This window comes from Nanorana parkeri, unplaced genomic scaffold (assembly GCF_000935625.1).
Source record: "Nanorana parkeri isolate BGI_ZX_2015 unplaced genomic scaffold, ASM93562v1 scaffold1091, whole genome shotgun sequence".
NCBI classification, from domain to species: domain Eukaryota; kingdom Metazoa; phylum Chordata; class Amphibia; order Anura; family Dicroglossidae; genus Nanorana; species Nanorana parkeri.
Genome location: NW_017307359.1, coordinates 348643 through 362331, shown reverse-complemented (window position 1 = coordinate 362331; position 13689 = coordinate 348643). Strand labels below are relative to the sequence as shown.

Genomic DNA, 13689 nt, shown 5'->3' with positions numbered 1-13689 from the left:
AATACTGTAGATTGATAGATGGATGGATAGAAGGATGGATGGGAGAGATTTGTGCACACATTGATGGCATACGCTGATGTATCCAGAGATTACTACCATTGGTGAGATTGTTACAATATTTTATATAGATAGATAAGTAGATGAAAAATAGATAGATGGATGAATGATGGATGTTGAGATGGATGAATGATGAGATGGATGAATGATGGATGTTGAGATGGATGAATGATGGAAGGTGAATGATGAGATGGTGAATGATGGATGATGAGATGGATGAATGATGGGAGGTGAATGATGAAATGGAGGAATGATGAGATGGTGAATGATGAGATAGATGAATGATGAGATGGTGAATGATGAGATGGATGAATGATGATAGTGAATGATGGATGGTGAATGATGATAGTGAATGATGGATGGTGAATGATGGGATGGATGAAGGATGAGATGGATGAATGATGAGATGGATGAATGATGATAGTGAATGATGGATGGTGAATGATGAGATGGATGAATGATGAGAATGATGGATGCTGAATGATGAGATGGATGAATGATGTATGATGAAAATGATGATGGTGAATGATGAGATGGATGGATGATGAAAATGATGGATGGTGAATGATGAGATGGATGAATGATGATGGTGAATGATGAGATAGTGAAGAATCATCCATGTTTTTCTCTTCATAGCAGAACGTTCTTTTCCCCTTGTAAATAAAACTTTGGAGCTCAGACTTTCCCTTCTTCCCTTTTATAAAACACAATGCGGAGCCGTAATAAAAAATGTATAAATGTCACTTTCATTTGCACACGGAATGGTTTTCCCGCCGTCCGCGGCCGCTGACGAAGCGGGATCGCTCTCACCTGTGTCTCTGAGGACTGACGCCGCATTGTTCTGCTAAATAGCGCCGTCTCCTCGTATCCGCCGCCACTCTGCGCAGAGACACAATCTTCATCCGCGTTTGTGTGGACGTCAGCAGATTGTACTGGGGTGGGGGGAGTACAAACACCCACTGACAGGCCTGACAAGCCGGGGAAGAGGAAATTAGCAACCGGTCTGAGACTGAAGCAAACCGGGATATTGTCTGAGAATAAATACAATGAGGGGAATTGATCAAAACTGGAGCAGAAAAATCTGGGAGCAGTTGCCCATGGCAACCAATCTGCTTCTCTGTTGAGTTTTTTCAGTTAACGTTTGAAAATGAAAGGTGGATGCTGATTGGCTGCCGTGCTCAGCTGCTCCAGATTCTGTCTGCTCCCGTATTGATAAATGCTCCTCCATGTATTCCTAGTGCACAGCCCGTCCCAGTTAGGCCTCATTCACACTGCCGTACATATACCCGCGTATTGTACCACATGCAGCATATGCAAATAAATGGCTCCATACACACAGCCGCGTATGGAGCCGTATATTTGCGTAGCGTAAAAATGGGCACAAACAGAATGGAACCGAGATGCGTCCGGACAGCGTATTGCTGCGTATTTACGTGCATATATTACGGATGTTTACGCGCATATATACGCACATACGCGTGTATAGTGCATTACAATTTCTATTACGAATGATGCATTCTGGGATTGCATATAGTGCACGCATATGCGCGTATAAACGCAGTATACAATTTTGCTCTTGCGTTGTGTGTGAATGAGGCCTTCCAGTTTATGAACATGGACAGAGCCGACCTCCTCCTATGGCAGCGATCGGCAACTTGATAAATCTGCACCGATACATCTCTGCAATCTACCGCAACAATGTAACTTTATTGTTTTTAACAAGCTTCACTTTTTATAATTAAAAAGCCGTCCTTGAGCTCCAGTCATGTGACTTTGCCTAGAGTGAGATCAGTCTGCTGCAGGCAGGGGAAGCATTTCCTCAGTCTCCCCTCCCCCAGGGATCAGACTGCTGCAGGCAGGAGGAAGCATTTCCTCAGTCTCCCCTCCCCCAGTGATCAGTCTGCTGCAGGCAGGAGGAAGTACTTCCTCAGTCTCCCCTCCCCCATAGGAAATAAAAATTACAAACAATAAAAATAAAAGATAATAGAAATAATAAAATAAAAAGTGATAATAAAGTAAAAAATGATAAAATAAAAAAAGTGGGTGCCGACCTGGAGGAGTGGGAGTGTCTAGGCAGGTGGAATTTGCATAGGTAACACCCACATATGATGCTGAGCCTCCATGATTAAAAGAACTGAAATCCAATGAGTGAAAGGGGCGGAGCCAGGGACAGTCAGCCTGGGGAGGAAAGTGCTAGATGATGCTGGACATCCTCCAGGCAGGAAATGAGGCGGGCTCTATCTGACTTGCTTCAGCTTCTAATGCACATTGTGAGAGGCTCCCGGCGTGCAGTGACATCAGAGGAAGCCATTCCAGTCCAGGAGAGGAGCCGGTACAACCACGCAAGACTGAAGGGGAGGCGGGAGGTCCAGCTGGAAGCCAATCAGTCTCCCCTTTAAATTCCGGCGTTCTTATTAATGCTCCTTTGATGACTTTGCCGCGACGTGAATGATCTCAGTAAACACTCTTTCATCATTTCGTCTGGGTGCCCGCAGAGCCCCGAGTCTCCTTCGATCTGCCCGGCGCCGATGATTAATGGAAATGATGAACAATGTGGGTAATGCGGCCGGTGTATTGAGCGTTGGCCGCCGCCGCGGCTTGGACAGCGATCTTTATGGGAACACGGCCTTTGAAGAGCGTTATTGGAGAAATCGGTTCGATGAGCAAGCTCATAAATTAAATTAGTGCAAACCTCGGCCATTAGGGAGCCCGTAACGAGCCATTAACAGGCGGCAGTAAAACTCCCAATAAAACGCTTTTCTCTTTTCAGCATTAAAGCGGGAAATTCCGGGGGGGGGCTTTTGTGTCCCCGCTGCCCCCTAGTGGCCCAAAGTCACACCTATGGCTGTAGCGTGGCCTGCTACAGGTAAAGCGGATAGAAACCCAACAACGAAATGTATTGCAGACTACCCGTCCGTACATGAGGCGGCTGCATTCCTTTATTTTTACCCGGTGATCCTACTAATAACGCACTTCCTGTCCCACGGTGACAACGCTCACTCACCCGACTGTATATACACTATATTGCCAAAAGTATTGGGACACCCCTCCCAATCATTGGATTCAGGTGTGCCGTGACATTTCCTTGCTATTAAATATTCCACGATCACCTGTTCGTGGCTGAGTTGCTGTTGTTCCCAGTTGCTTCCACTTTGTTATAGTACCACTAAGTTGCAGGCCACGTAAAATGACAGAGCGGGGTCAGCGCATGCTGAATCGCACAGTGCGCCGAAGTCGAGGGTCCCGCTAGTTCTGATGTCAGATAAAGGCGTCTGCAGGCACTGAGTTCTCTGCATGCGGAGTGCCGATGTACGGCTGAAATCAGCCGTACCAGCCTGAAGTGAACAGCCGAACGGCATTCGGCTCACTTCACTTCTGATCGGTCATTCACTCGGCTGCCCTCGGCAGCTTTGTGAATAGACCCCTTAGAGTAGAAGGTTCACCTAATGGATGTATATAGAATTTGAATTGTAACCAGCAGCTGACAACTACAATTCCAGCCCCGGAGGAGATCTTTACAACACATCATACGGACATCCATTTGGTCATAGTTAGTCCAATCCAATCCTTATCCCTTTTTAAGCCCTGATGAAGGACTGGGGGTGGGGTGTGTTCTGCCCCTGAAACGCGTCAGCTGTTCTTGTTTGATCAGGAGCTATACACATTGTTCTGGTATTTACATAATGAGATTCCGGGTTCTGAGTTTTTCTGATGATTGTATTTATTTCCTCTCACAAGTAAAGTTCAGGTGCTGTACGGGGGGACCGACCTGTTCGACTTCGAAGTGCGGACGACCTTCAACAACGACATGCTGCTGGCGTTCATCAGCACCGGCTGTATCGCCGTCCTCGTTTACATCCTCACCTCATTCTCAGGTACCGCGGGGGAAAGTGTGTGTAGAACATTTCTATATGATCTGTATGCAAACCAAGTAAATCCCTTTCCTATAAATACCTCACCGCCTCCCCCCAGAAGTCTCTACAGAGCCCCCCGGCCACTGCACTATTATGGCATCCCCAGCAATGCGTTTATGTTTACTGCACTGGATGTGTCATCTGCTTCTAAATGTATGCCGGGAGTGCAGTGACTGATCACAGCGCTGGGATTGGTCATGTGAATGTAGCGAAGGTAGAAACTCTCATTTAGAATAATTTCAGCAAGTTCCCCAGAACCCCCGTACATCAGTATCTGCGGAACAAAAGCGGGAACGTTTGCTGAAATCTGTATAACTTGTATATTTTTTTCATTAATTTATGTTTTTATTTTCATGATTTATTATTATTTCTGTTTGTATTATGATGAATAATAATAATAATAATAATAATGGTGTCCCCGCCTTATACAGTGTTCCTGTCCTTTTTTGGGATTGCCAGCATCGGCCTCAGCTGCCTGGTGGCTCTTTTCCTTTACCATGTGGCCTTCGGCATTCAGTATCTCGGAATACTAAACGGGGTGGCGGCCTTCGTCATTGTCGGCATTGGTAAGTATGCGGTCATGTGTGTTATTACAATTTTATATGGGGTTATATTTTGCACCGTAGGTTGTCACCTTAGGACAGGAAGTGTGTTACTGGCAGGATCAATAAAGGAAATGTGATACAAAGTTGAATTCTGATTGGTCGCTCGGGATTGCGGCACTTTCCTGAAGCCAGAAACGTTGTCCCGCCCCCGCCCACTGCGGTACAGATACACTTTGTACTCTTTAATGATCTGTGCTGTAAAAATCCAATAACGGCGAGCTCGGCGCCGAACTCCTCCGTGACCAACAACGATTCTGCTTTCTATAAAAGTACTTTCCTTTTATCATTCTCCGACGCGCTGCGATTCAATATTTCTTTTTAGGTTATAAAACCGGCATGTGGTGCAGCTTGATAGAAAATCATTGCGTCCTCGCCGTGATCGGCCCGCGATGCTGTCGCTGCAGTTTTACGGCCAGGAGATTTTTCGGATTTTTAAAGTTTAAAGTGAACTTGTAACCGAAAAAAAGAAAAGTTGCCGGATTCCATATTTCACTGCTCTGCCCGAGGCCCAGTGGCGTCACAAGAGGGGTGCGGGGGGTTGCGGGGTGACACTCGGACACCGCTCCGGGTGTCACCCAGCCTCGGGACGCCACTGCCGAGGCCGCTCTGATGTGTCATTGATGTCATGGCTGTGCACGCATCTACCCGATCCCACAATGCATTGCTCCGGGGCTGGCAGTGTCGGCGCACGCTCCAGCTCATCAATAATCAGAAGCTGCACATGCGCTGTGGGCGGCTCCGGAGCGCCTTTTGGGGTCGTAGTGCATTTTAAAGAAAACCTGTCACTTTCTAAAAACTTGCTAAACTGGTACCTGGCTAAAACGACAGTACCAAGAGGTGCCTGCAGGCCGGGAGCCCACGAAAGCCATGGTTAGGGTTGCCACCTGTCCAGGATTCACCCGGACAGTCCGGGTTTTGAATACTGTGTCCGGGTTTGATGGCAGCTGATAACTGGACACATGATGTCAGACAGACAGGGGCAACCAAAATTAAGATAGGGGCTACTGGCCCCCCACTAAAAATAGTCTCTACTGTGATATTTACATATGAATGGATGGGGCTATTTACATATGAATAAGCATCGACTCATGCTCCCCAAATAAATTTCCGTGCGCCGCTAGAGTGTTCGGGTTTCGCTGGAAGAAAAGGTGGCAACCCTAGCCATGGTGCTCTAAGACCCATGTCACACGGGAGATTTTGAAGAAGCCACAGAATTGCTGACCTTAGCCTAAGTTAAAGGATAAGCGCACTTATTCTTTAGGCCCTTAAGGTGACTCCCCATGCACAGACGAAAACTTAATGAGTTCCGACAGGCCCGGCCTTGGTTGTTTCTTTATATCCTGTGTGGTCTCACTTCCCTGGTCGTTCCCGCGCAGCCCCATAGTGCCCCATAGAAACGGCCAGGAGAAAGAGACGTCCACCGCAGGATGTAAACAAACAACCAAGGCCGGGCCTTTCTGAACTCGGTAAGTATTAAAGGAGAACTATGGGGTTAAGTCTTTTCCCCATAGTTCTCCTTAGGGTAACGGGAGGACACAAACTAGCGTCCTCCCGTCACCCTAGGCTCAGTATACCGCGAGCTGTAGCTCGCGGTATACTGAGACGCCGCAGTATACCGCGAGCTGCTGCTCGTGTTATACTGAGACGCCGCAGCTGAAGCGGATCCCGACAATTGTGCCGGGATCCGCCCAGCTGCGTGACCTGCCGTGTTCCGCAAGTCAGCGCTGGCGGATCGGAGCGGGGAGGGGGGAATCCAGCCCCTCCTCTGTCACGGCAGAGAGCCGTGACAGGATCGAGAGGTGAGCGAACGCCGGTATGTGTTCGCTCACCTACCGATCCGACCTGTGACAGTCTCATTGTCTATGTGAAAAGCACTCACCTCATAGTTCTCCTTTAATCTCGCGACAGAGATGGAGGGAGCGTTGATGTCACCTTAAAAGGGACCTAAAGGATAAGTGAATTTTGCTTTAACGTGTGCTTGCCCTTTAAGACTAAAATGCCTGTAGCGTTAGTTTGCATTTCAGATGCAATTTAAATTCATTTTGGCGGCCTTGGTTACGCCGCAGGCAAGATCGAAATTACCGTGGCGCAAAGTGAGGCAAAGGCGCTGCGAAAGGAGTTTATCAATACTGGAGCAGACAGAATCTGGAGCAGTTGCCCATGGCAACCAATCATTTTCTGTTTTTTTTATTTCCAAAGCTTAACTGACCAGACTGAGAATAGAAGCTGATCGGTTACTATGGGAACTGCTCCAGATTTTCTCATCTCCGGTTTTGCTATTCATGTAAACAGCAGCCATTTGCTTTGCAAAACTCTTGGAACGCTTTATGAACGCACAGCAGACGTCTGTTCTTTACGCCTGTGTGAACGAGGCCTTCGTGTTTTGGTTGCTAGGGAACAAAATTAATGGCAGTCAAAGAAAGGTCTCAATGCAATTTGCAGCCCAATCCCCGAGCCAGCCAATGCACATCTATACATTATGGGAACGCACGTGCAACCACAAAGGTGGTGACACAATTGCGATGCCATTTATTGCAAATAGCCCCCGACGCACAGGCTGCTGCCACAGACCATAGTACGTTGCAATTCGTTATGTCATAATGTGACACGCCCGATTTTTGGGATGTTTTGGTGGCTTAGAAACCCATTTTAATGCAACGCACATTATCGCAGGACATAACGCACGTGCATAAGTGTTCAGAGGATAATAAATTATGTTTGCATAGTCCTGTAACCCATCGTAACCAAGTCAGAGACGCATTATAAAGTACTTGTTGGTGGTTGCTATGGCTTACTGCACATTGTTGTGTTTTTAAAACTGAATATAGGCCAGGTACAAGAAAGTCAGTCGCATGTTACCATAGCAACTGGTTAGATTTCAGCTTTTATCATATCAAAGTCTTGGTTGCTATGGGTTACTGTGCACATTGAGGTAAAAGTAGAAGGTGTTTTCCTTGTACTGTGAGCTGTTTTTTGTGTCTCTCGATAGGTGTGGACGACGTGTTTGTGTTCATTAACACGTACCGCCAGGCCGAGCACATCAAAGACCCTCGTCAGCGTATGATCCACACCATACAGACGGCTGGGAAAGCGACCTTCTTCACCTCGTTAACCACCGCCTCGGCCTACGCAGCAAACATCTTCTCCCAGGTTAGAAGCCGGCGCGTTTCATCATCAGGCCCGGGCCTGGCACTTGTGTTAACGTTCAGACGGCCATTGTGACGGATGGAGCCACAGCTAAAACCTGCGTTCACCTTCTTAATGGCAGCCAGCTCTCATATAATGAAAAAAATATTTTGAAAGCCAGCCACTTTTTTTTGGGAAGGGTTAAACCACTGTCAGGTCATGCAGCACGGAGCTGTACGTGCCGGCTTTTTCTCGTGTGAACGAGCCCTTACCCTGATGTCACTGCACACTGCGAGCTTCTAACAATGTGCATTAGAAGCTGCAGCAAGTCAGATAGAGCCCGCCTCATTTCCTGGCAGGAGGACGTCCATTATCATCTAGCATTTTCCTCCCCAGGCTGACTGTCCCTGGCCCCGCCCCTTTCACTAATTCTTTTAATCATGGAGGTCAGGCGCTAACAAGCCCCTGTGTGATAGCATTTGGAGGCAACAGGTTCTCTTTATTGAACCCAATATAGGAGTTCTAGCATTCTAGCACCGTGCTGGCTCTCCTGTGACAGCCGGCTGGGAGAGAGGCAACCGGAGGAGGAGGGGGTGGGCAGCATCGCTTCCCACGCTCTACATTTAGCTCTGCTTGCCCAAAGCAGAGCTAATGTAGAAAAAAAACTACCCGCCTGGCACCTGCAACTGCATGTCCCGGGAGTCGGGCAATGGGAATCCCACACCCCTGCCGCCCCAAGGTTTGGCCTTGGTGGCCTTGTGGGAAATCCAGCCCTGGAGGCACTGCAAGACTGACAGCCTCAGCCATGACTCCTACCATAGGGATTTGTAGTCTCAGCACAGCTGGAGGGCCGAGGTTGCCTATACCTGCTCTAGCGTCTGAATGAAGCATTGTTTCGGCTTGCTCCATGTCTGCTCTCCGATATCATTAGCGCCTAACTTGTTTACTTCTTTTCTGCAATATTAGTTCCTGCTACAAAATGGCTTCCTCGAATGGTGACAGGTCAGTCCGCGTTTCTATAAAACGCCGCCACGGCTGTCAGTAAATGTCTTCTTCCGCCGCACGCAGGCAAGGGTTGCCTGACAGCCTGAGATTGCCGGTGGAGGGAGCCGGCTTTGATTCCCTTCCTCCGCTCCGGAATTGGTTTGATGATATTGTTTCCTGACAGTTGTGACTCATCTCCCGTCTTTTCGCAGATCCCCGCCGTTCATGACTTCGGCCTCTTCATGTCACTCATCGTCTCGTGCTGCTGGGTAGCCGTGCTGTTTATCATGCCGGCGGCCCTGGGAATATGGGGAGCCTACGTTTCGCCGCTGGAGACGCTGTGCCACTCAAAGTGAGTCGAGATTTGTATTCTGAATGCCGGATGACGGAAGAAACGTAAAAAGTATCTTCACCCCGATGTACAGTATTTCATATATTCCGAACCTTACATGGCGACAGATCGCTCACTTCGTGATTTGATCACGTTAAAGCTGAACGCCGGGATAAACATATCAAAGTCATGCGTGTTCTTCTTGAATCTCGGTGAGCTTTGTGTGTGTATTCCAGATCTGTGCAGTAATCCAGTGTGAGACTTCCTGTAATAAAGATCGCTCACTGCTGCTCTCTCCTTGTGCAGAGTGACTGGTCTTGTCTCCGCCCCCTTCTATAATAAAGACTGGTCACTCATGCTCTCTCCTTGTGCAGGGTGACTGGTCTTTTCTCTGCCCCCTCTTGTAATAAAGATTGCTCACTGCTTCTCTCTCTCCTTGTGTAGGGTGACAGGTTTTGTTTCCGGCCCCCTCCTATAATAAAGACCAGTCAGTACTGCTCTCTTTGTGCAGGGTGACTGGTCTTGTCTCCGCCCCCTTCTATAATAAAGACCACTTACTGCTGCTCTCTCCTTGTGCAGGGTGACTGGTCTTATCTCCGCCCCCTCCTGTAATAAAGATTGCTCTCTGCTGCTCTCTCTCCTTGTGCAGGGTGACAGGTCTTGTCTCTGCCCCTCCTGTAATAAAGACCGGTCACTGCTGCTCTCTCTCCTTGAGCAGGGTGACTGGTCTTGTCTCCACCACAGCCAGGTGTCACATGCTGGCTCTATAGATTGGGTACATTAGTAAATGATCTCCTTTGACCCCCAAAAAAGGAGTAAAAAAAAAGAAGGTTGACTTTATTTCTCTTTTAAGTCCAAATTTCTTCCAATTATAGAGAGTTTGCAAGGCCAACACATTTCGGGTGCCACAACTCTTCATCAGGGCTTCAGTAACACAAAAGAGAAAAAAAATACGAAAATGTTCTTATCTATAATGTTTAGTGTTGTTACTTAGTATTACACTTTATTCTATGATACCGGAGCTGTTTGAATCCTGTGTTACACACACACATATATATATATTAGGGCTGTGCAAATTAACGATTAATTTCTCGATTAATCGTTAATCTTTTTGATCGATAAAATTTTTTTTGAAACTTGTTCTGCACGAGCGCCAGCCAAGGCATTGGCCTATACACATACAGCACAGCAATGAGTATTATTATTATTAGTAGTATTATTCTGAGTTGCCCCACTCAAGCGGCGGCCATATTGAGTGGGGCACGTGAGATGAATAACGTGCTGGATTAGTGTGATCCTAGTTCATTTTATTACTTCATTGCTGTGCTGTATGTGTATAGGCCAACGTAGTTGGATCTGTATGTGCGTTATAATTAATCAAAATGAATCGATTAATCGATTAAAAATAATTTTCGATTAATCGAACACGAAAATTTTAATCAGTAACTGCCCTAATATATATATATATGGCCACCTCTGACTCGGGCTCTGTCCCCCCCGCCATTGCCGCTCTCAGGAAGTGCCTTGGAGAATTGCACGTCATCTCCAGAAATGGAATTTAAATGAATTTCAGTCTTGCTGGTTCTGTTTATTGCTCTCCGGTGATGCGGCGTGCCTTAGCGAGGAACATTTCCAATCATCTCCTTCTCTGTCTTCAGTTGCAGTGAGAAGTGTCTCAAGAAAAGCAGTCTGAATATCTATGAAGATCTCATACTAGGGCGCGAGGCCTGCTCCCACCCCGTCCCCAGCACTGTCCCCTACCTGGACGACGACATTCCCCTGCTGACGGTGGAGGAGGATGCCGGTAGGTGGAATCGCTTCATCTGTGACATGTTAAATGCAATCTAGTGAACGCTGCAGATGTTCATTCTGGGTGTTGTAGAGTCCAGATTCAGCAGGCTTCAGTTGGTCAAAGAGCCCTGTGCGGATGAGGCTATAGACCCCATTCACGCTGAGCGTTTTGTAACGCGATTTCCGCTCAAAAATCGTTCAAACATGAAGCTCAGTGTAGCTCGTCCAATGCATTTCAATGGAGCTGTTCACCTCTCACAGCTCAATGTCGCCTGTAGCTCGAACATGACCTATTTTTTTGGCGGATTTCGTGCGATTTGGCCCCAATAGGCTTTGATAGACTGCCAAAAGAAACGCTACGTAGCGCGACAAAATGTGCACTGTAGCTCAATATCGCGCCGCTCAAATCAGCGCTGAAAAATTGCTTTTTTTGATTTGGCTCAGTGTGAATGGGGTCATAGTGTTGGTCATAGAGGTTGGTGCGTGACTCGGGAACACTGTGTTCTGAGATTTAGCGGGCACAGAGCCCAAAAGGTCAGCAATGGCAGCATTGAAAATCCATAAACGATCCAACACAATTATAGTATTAAAAAGTTTGCATAGGCCAAGAGGTGACTGGTTCTCTTTAAAAGGCCACGCCTGTCATTAGGTAATAAGTTCTATGTACAAAAACATTTTCATTGACCTGCAAGGCGTAGCAAGAAATGTCGAAATACAGTTTATTATCATTTGTAGAACTCAGACCGGTTTTCCTTTTTTATCTCGATATTCATTTTGTATAAATTGTTCACATTAAAGTTAAAATGAAATATAGATTTCTTGCGGATTACAAGAAAACACTGAACGAGGTTCTAAATCCAGCTGTCAATCAAACCCCTTTAACCCCCTTCATGACCTTCACATTTTAGGCCTGAAAATTACTTAAAACCCCCAAACATGATATATTTTCTGAAAGCCAAGACCCTATAGAATAAAATGGTGGCCGTTGCAAATTTCTATGTTGCACGATATTAACCCCCAAATTTAATGATAAATGCACTTAAATGCCCCAAAACACAAAAAATACCCATTTCTTTTAATAAAATATAAAAAATTAGGTTACAACGAGTATATAGATACCCAACATGCCCATGTTTTTTAAAAAATATTTTTATATTTATTTTATTCAATATTAATTTTAAAAACGTTTTTTTTTTTTTAAACTTTACTTTAATTGCTATCATATGGGGGAGCTTACAAGCCCCCCATGTGATAGCATATTGGCAGTGACAGGTACTCTTTAAGGTGATATATGGGGTCCAAGAGACTCCTAGTATCACCTTTACACTTGAAATAAGCTATTGAAGTGCAGATCGCAGGTTTCAGGAGCCCAGTACTGACAGCTATGGGATCGGAAGTGATGTAATCTGCATCGCTCCCGGTCCCATAGTACGGGGACGAGATTAGTGAAGGGCGGTTCGCCGATCTCCCAAATTTCCCCCCGACACCAGAAAAGCCTGTCCTGATCCCGTAGGAGGAGCAGCAGAGCCCGGGAAACACTGTAGGGGTGTGGGGGCTTGCGGGGGAGCCCCGTTTACCGGCCCGTAGAAGCGATCTACTGTAAAGCCGACAGTCGGCTTTACAAGTTTAAACAGAGTCCCGGCGGCTTTCTGTTTAAACGGCCCGATGCCAGTGACGTACTATGGACGTCACTGGTCATTAAAGGGTTGTACTCAGTGACCGATTTCCGGGACATTTCAGCAAAGTGTCCATAGGCCGGTCACTGACACACGCCCTCCCTTAAAAGCCAGTATGTCTATATACAATACACAGCAGGCGTGCTTCCTGTGCGGCGCTCACTAGCACCATTTTGCCCGCATAGATCCGATCCGTTAGGAACATGTTGGATATACGTTAGCATTGCTCATGAGCAAACCGTTCAGATGCATACCCAGTAGGAATACTACAATACGATGACAAGACGTGCATGCAATGATGCTTTGTGATGTTGTATTGGACAATATGAGGTCACAGGCTGTTTATACGTTTTCTTTCTATTTAAGCGCTGTCTATTATTTACAAATGTGAGCCCGATAAAGCACCTCCCTGTCTGCTCTCTCCAGTGGCCCTGGAGTTCGGTGACGTGCCCCTGGTCTCCGTCCTGCCGGATAATGTAGAGCAGAAGATGGACGCAGACCGCACGGATCAGCTCATCAGGGGGCTGCACACCATCCTGCACCACTGCGTGCTGTGGACCACCGTCAAGGGCCGCCATATTACCGTTGGTGAGATGGTCCGTCTCTTCGGCCTTTGTTTAACGAGAGGAGAGCCATTGAGACACACTGACCAATCAGAATTGGGCTTTCCTTATTCTGAGCTCTGGGACTCTGCTTTGGGGCTTATACATTATATTACTGAAGGGGACCAGTCATGGATCATGTAAGCGGCTCTGCCCGACCTCTCCTTCTGAAAATGGTAGTTGCTTTGGAGCATTTTGCTTCTGGCCGGGTTTGTACACACATTCATTTCATGGAGCATTTTGTAGACAGCTGCATCTAAAGAAAAAAATGTTTCATTGGTCCCAGCAGATACTTTAAGTGCCCAAGTCCTAAGAGGCTGTAGGCTTTGCTGCACGTAGTGTTTTTACATGGAGTGCGAGTGTGGAAGGGTTAGAATCCATAGATGTCAGATTTGGCGGCACAGTCCTACATCTTGGGCCTGAGTCCTGAAGATGCTGTGGCCCAGGCAATGTCTTGGAACCACAGAGTCACCCTCATTTTAGTTACTGCGCATGCATAATAACTCTATAAGGCATTCATTACAGCGTTCGAGGGGTGGAGTCCCTGCAGAATTAGAAGCAGAGTGGGAGGTCCCTGCATAATTAGAGATGGGGTTTTGAGAG

At 46.9% G+C, this 13689-nt stretch overlaps 1 protein-coding gene across 1 annotated transcript in view; it reads left to right on the top strand.

Moving 5' to 3' along the window:
* The window catches only part of DISP3 (dispatched RND transporter family member 3), a 95734-nt gene that overhangs the window by 34791 nt on the left and 47254 nt on the right, over nt 1-13689 (top strand). Inside the window, exons 4-9 of the mRNA XM_018567779.1 lie at nt 3796-3932; nt 4403-4537; nt 7566-7726; nt 8899-9038; nt 10676-10821; nt 12911-13072. Of these exons, the coding sequence (XP_018423281.1) occupies nt 3796-3932; nt 4403-4537; nt 7566-7726; nt 8899-9038; nt 10676-10821; nt 12911-13072 (881 nt within the window). The remainder of the gene's footprint in view (nt 1-3795; nt 3933-4402; nt 4538-7565; nt 7727-8898; nt 9039-10675; nt 10822-12910; nt 13073-13689) is intronic.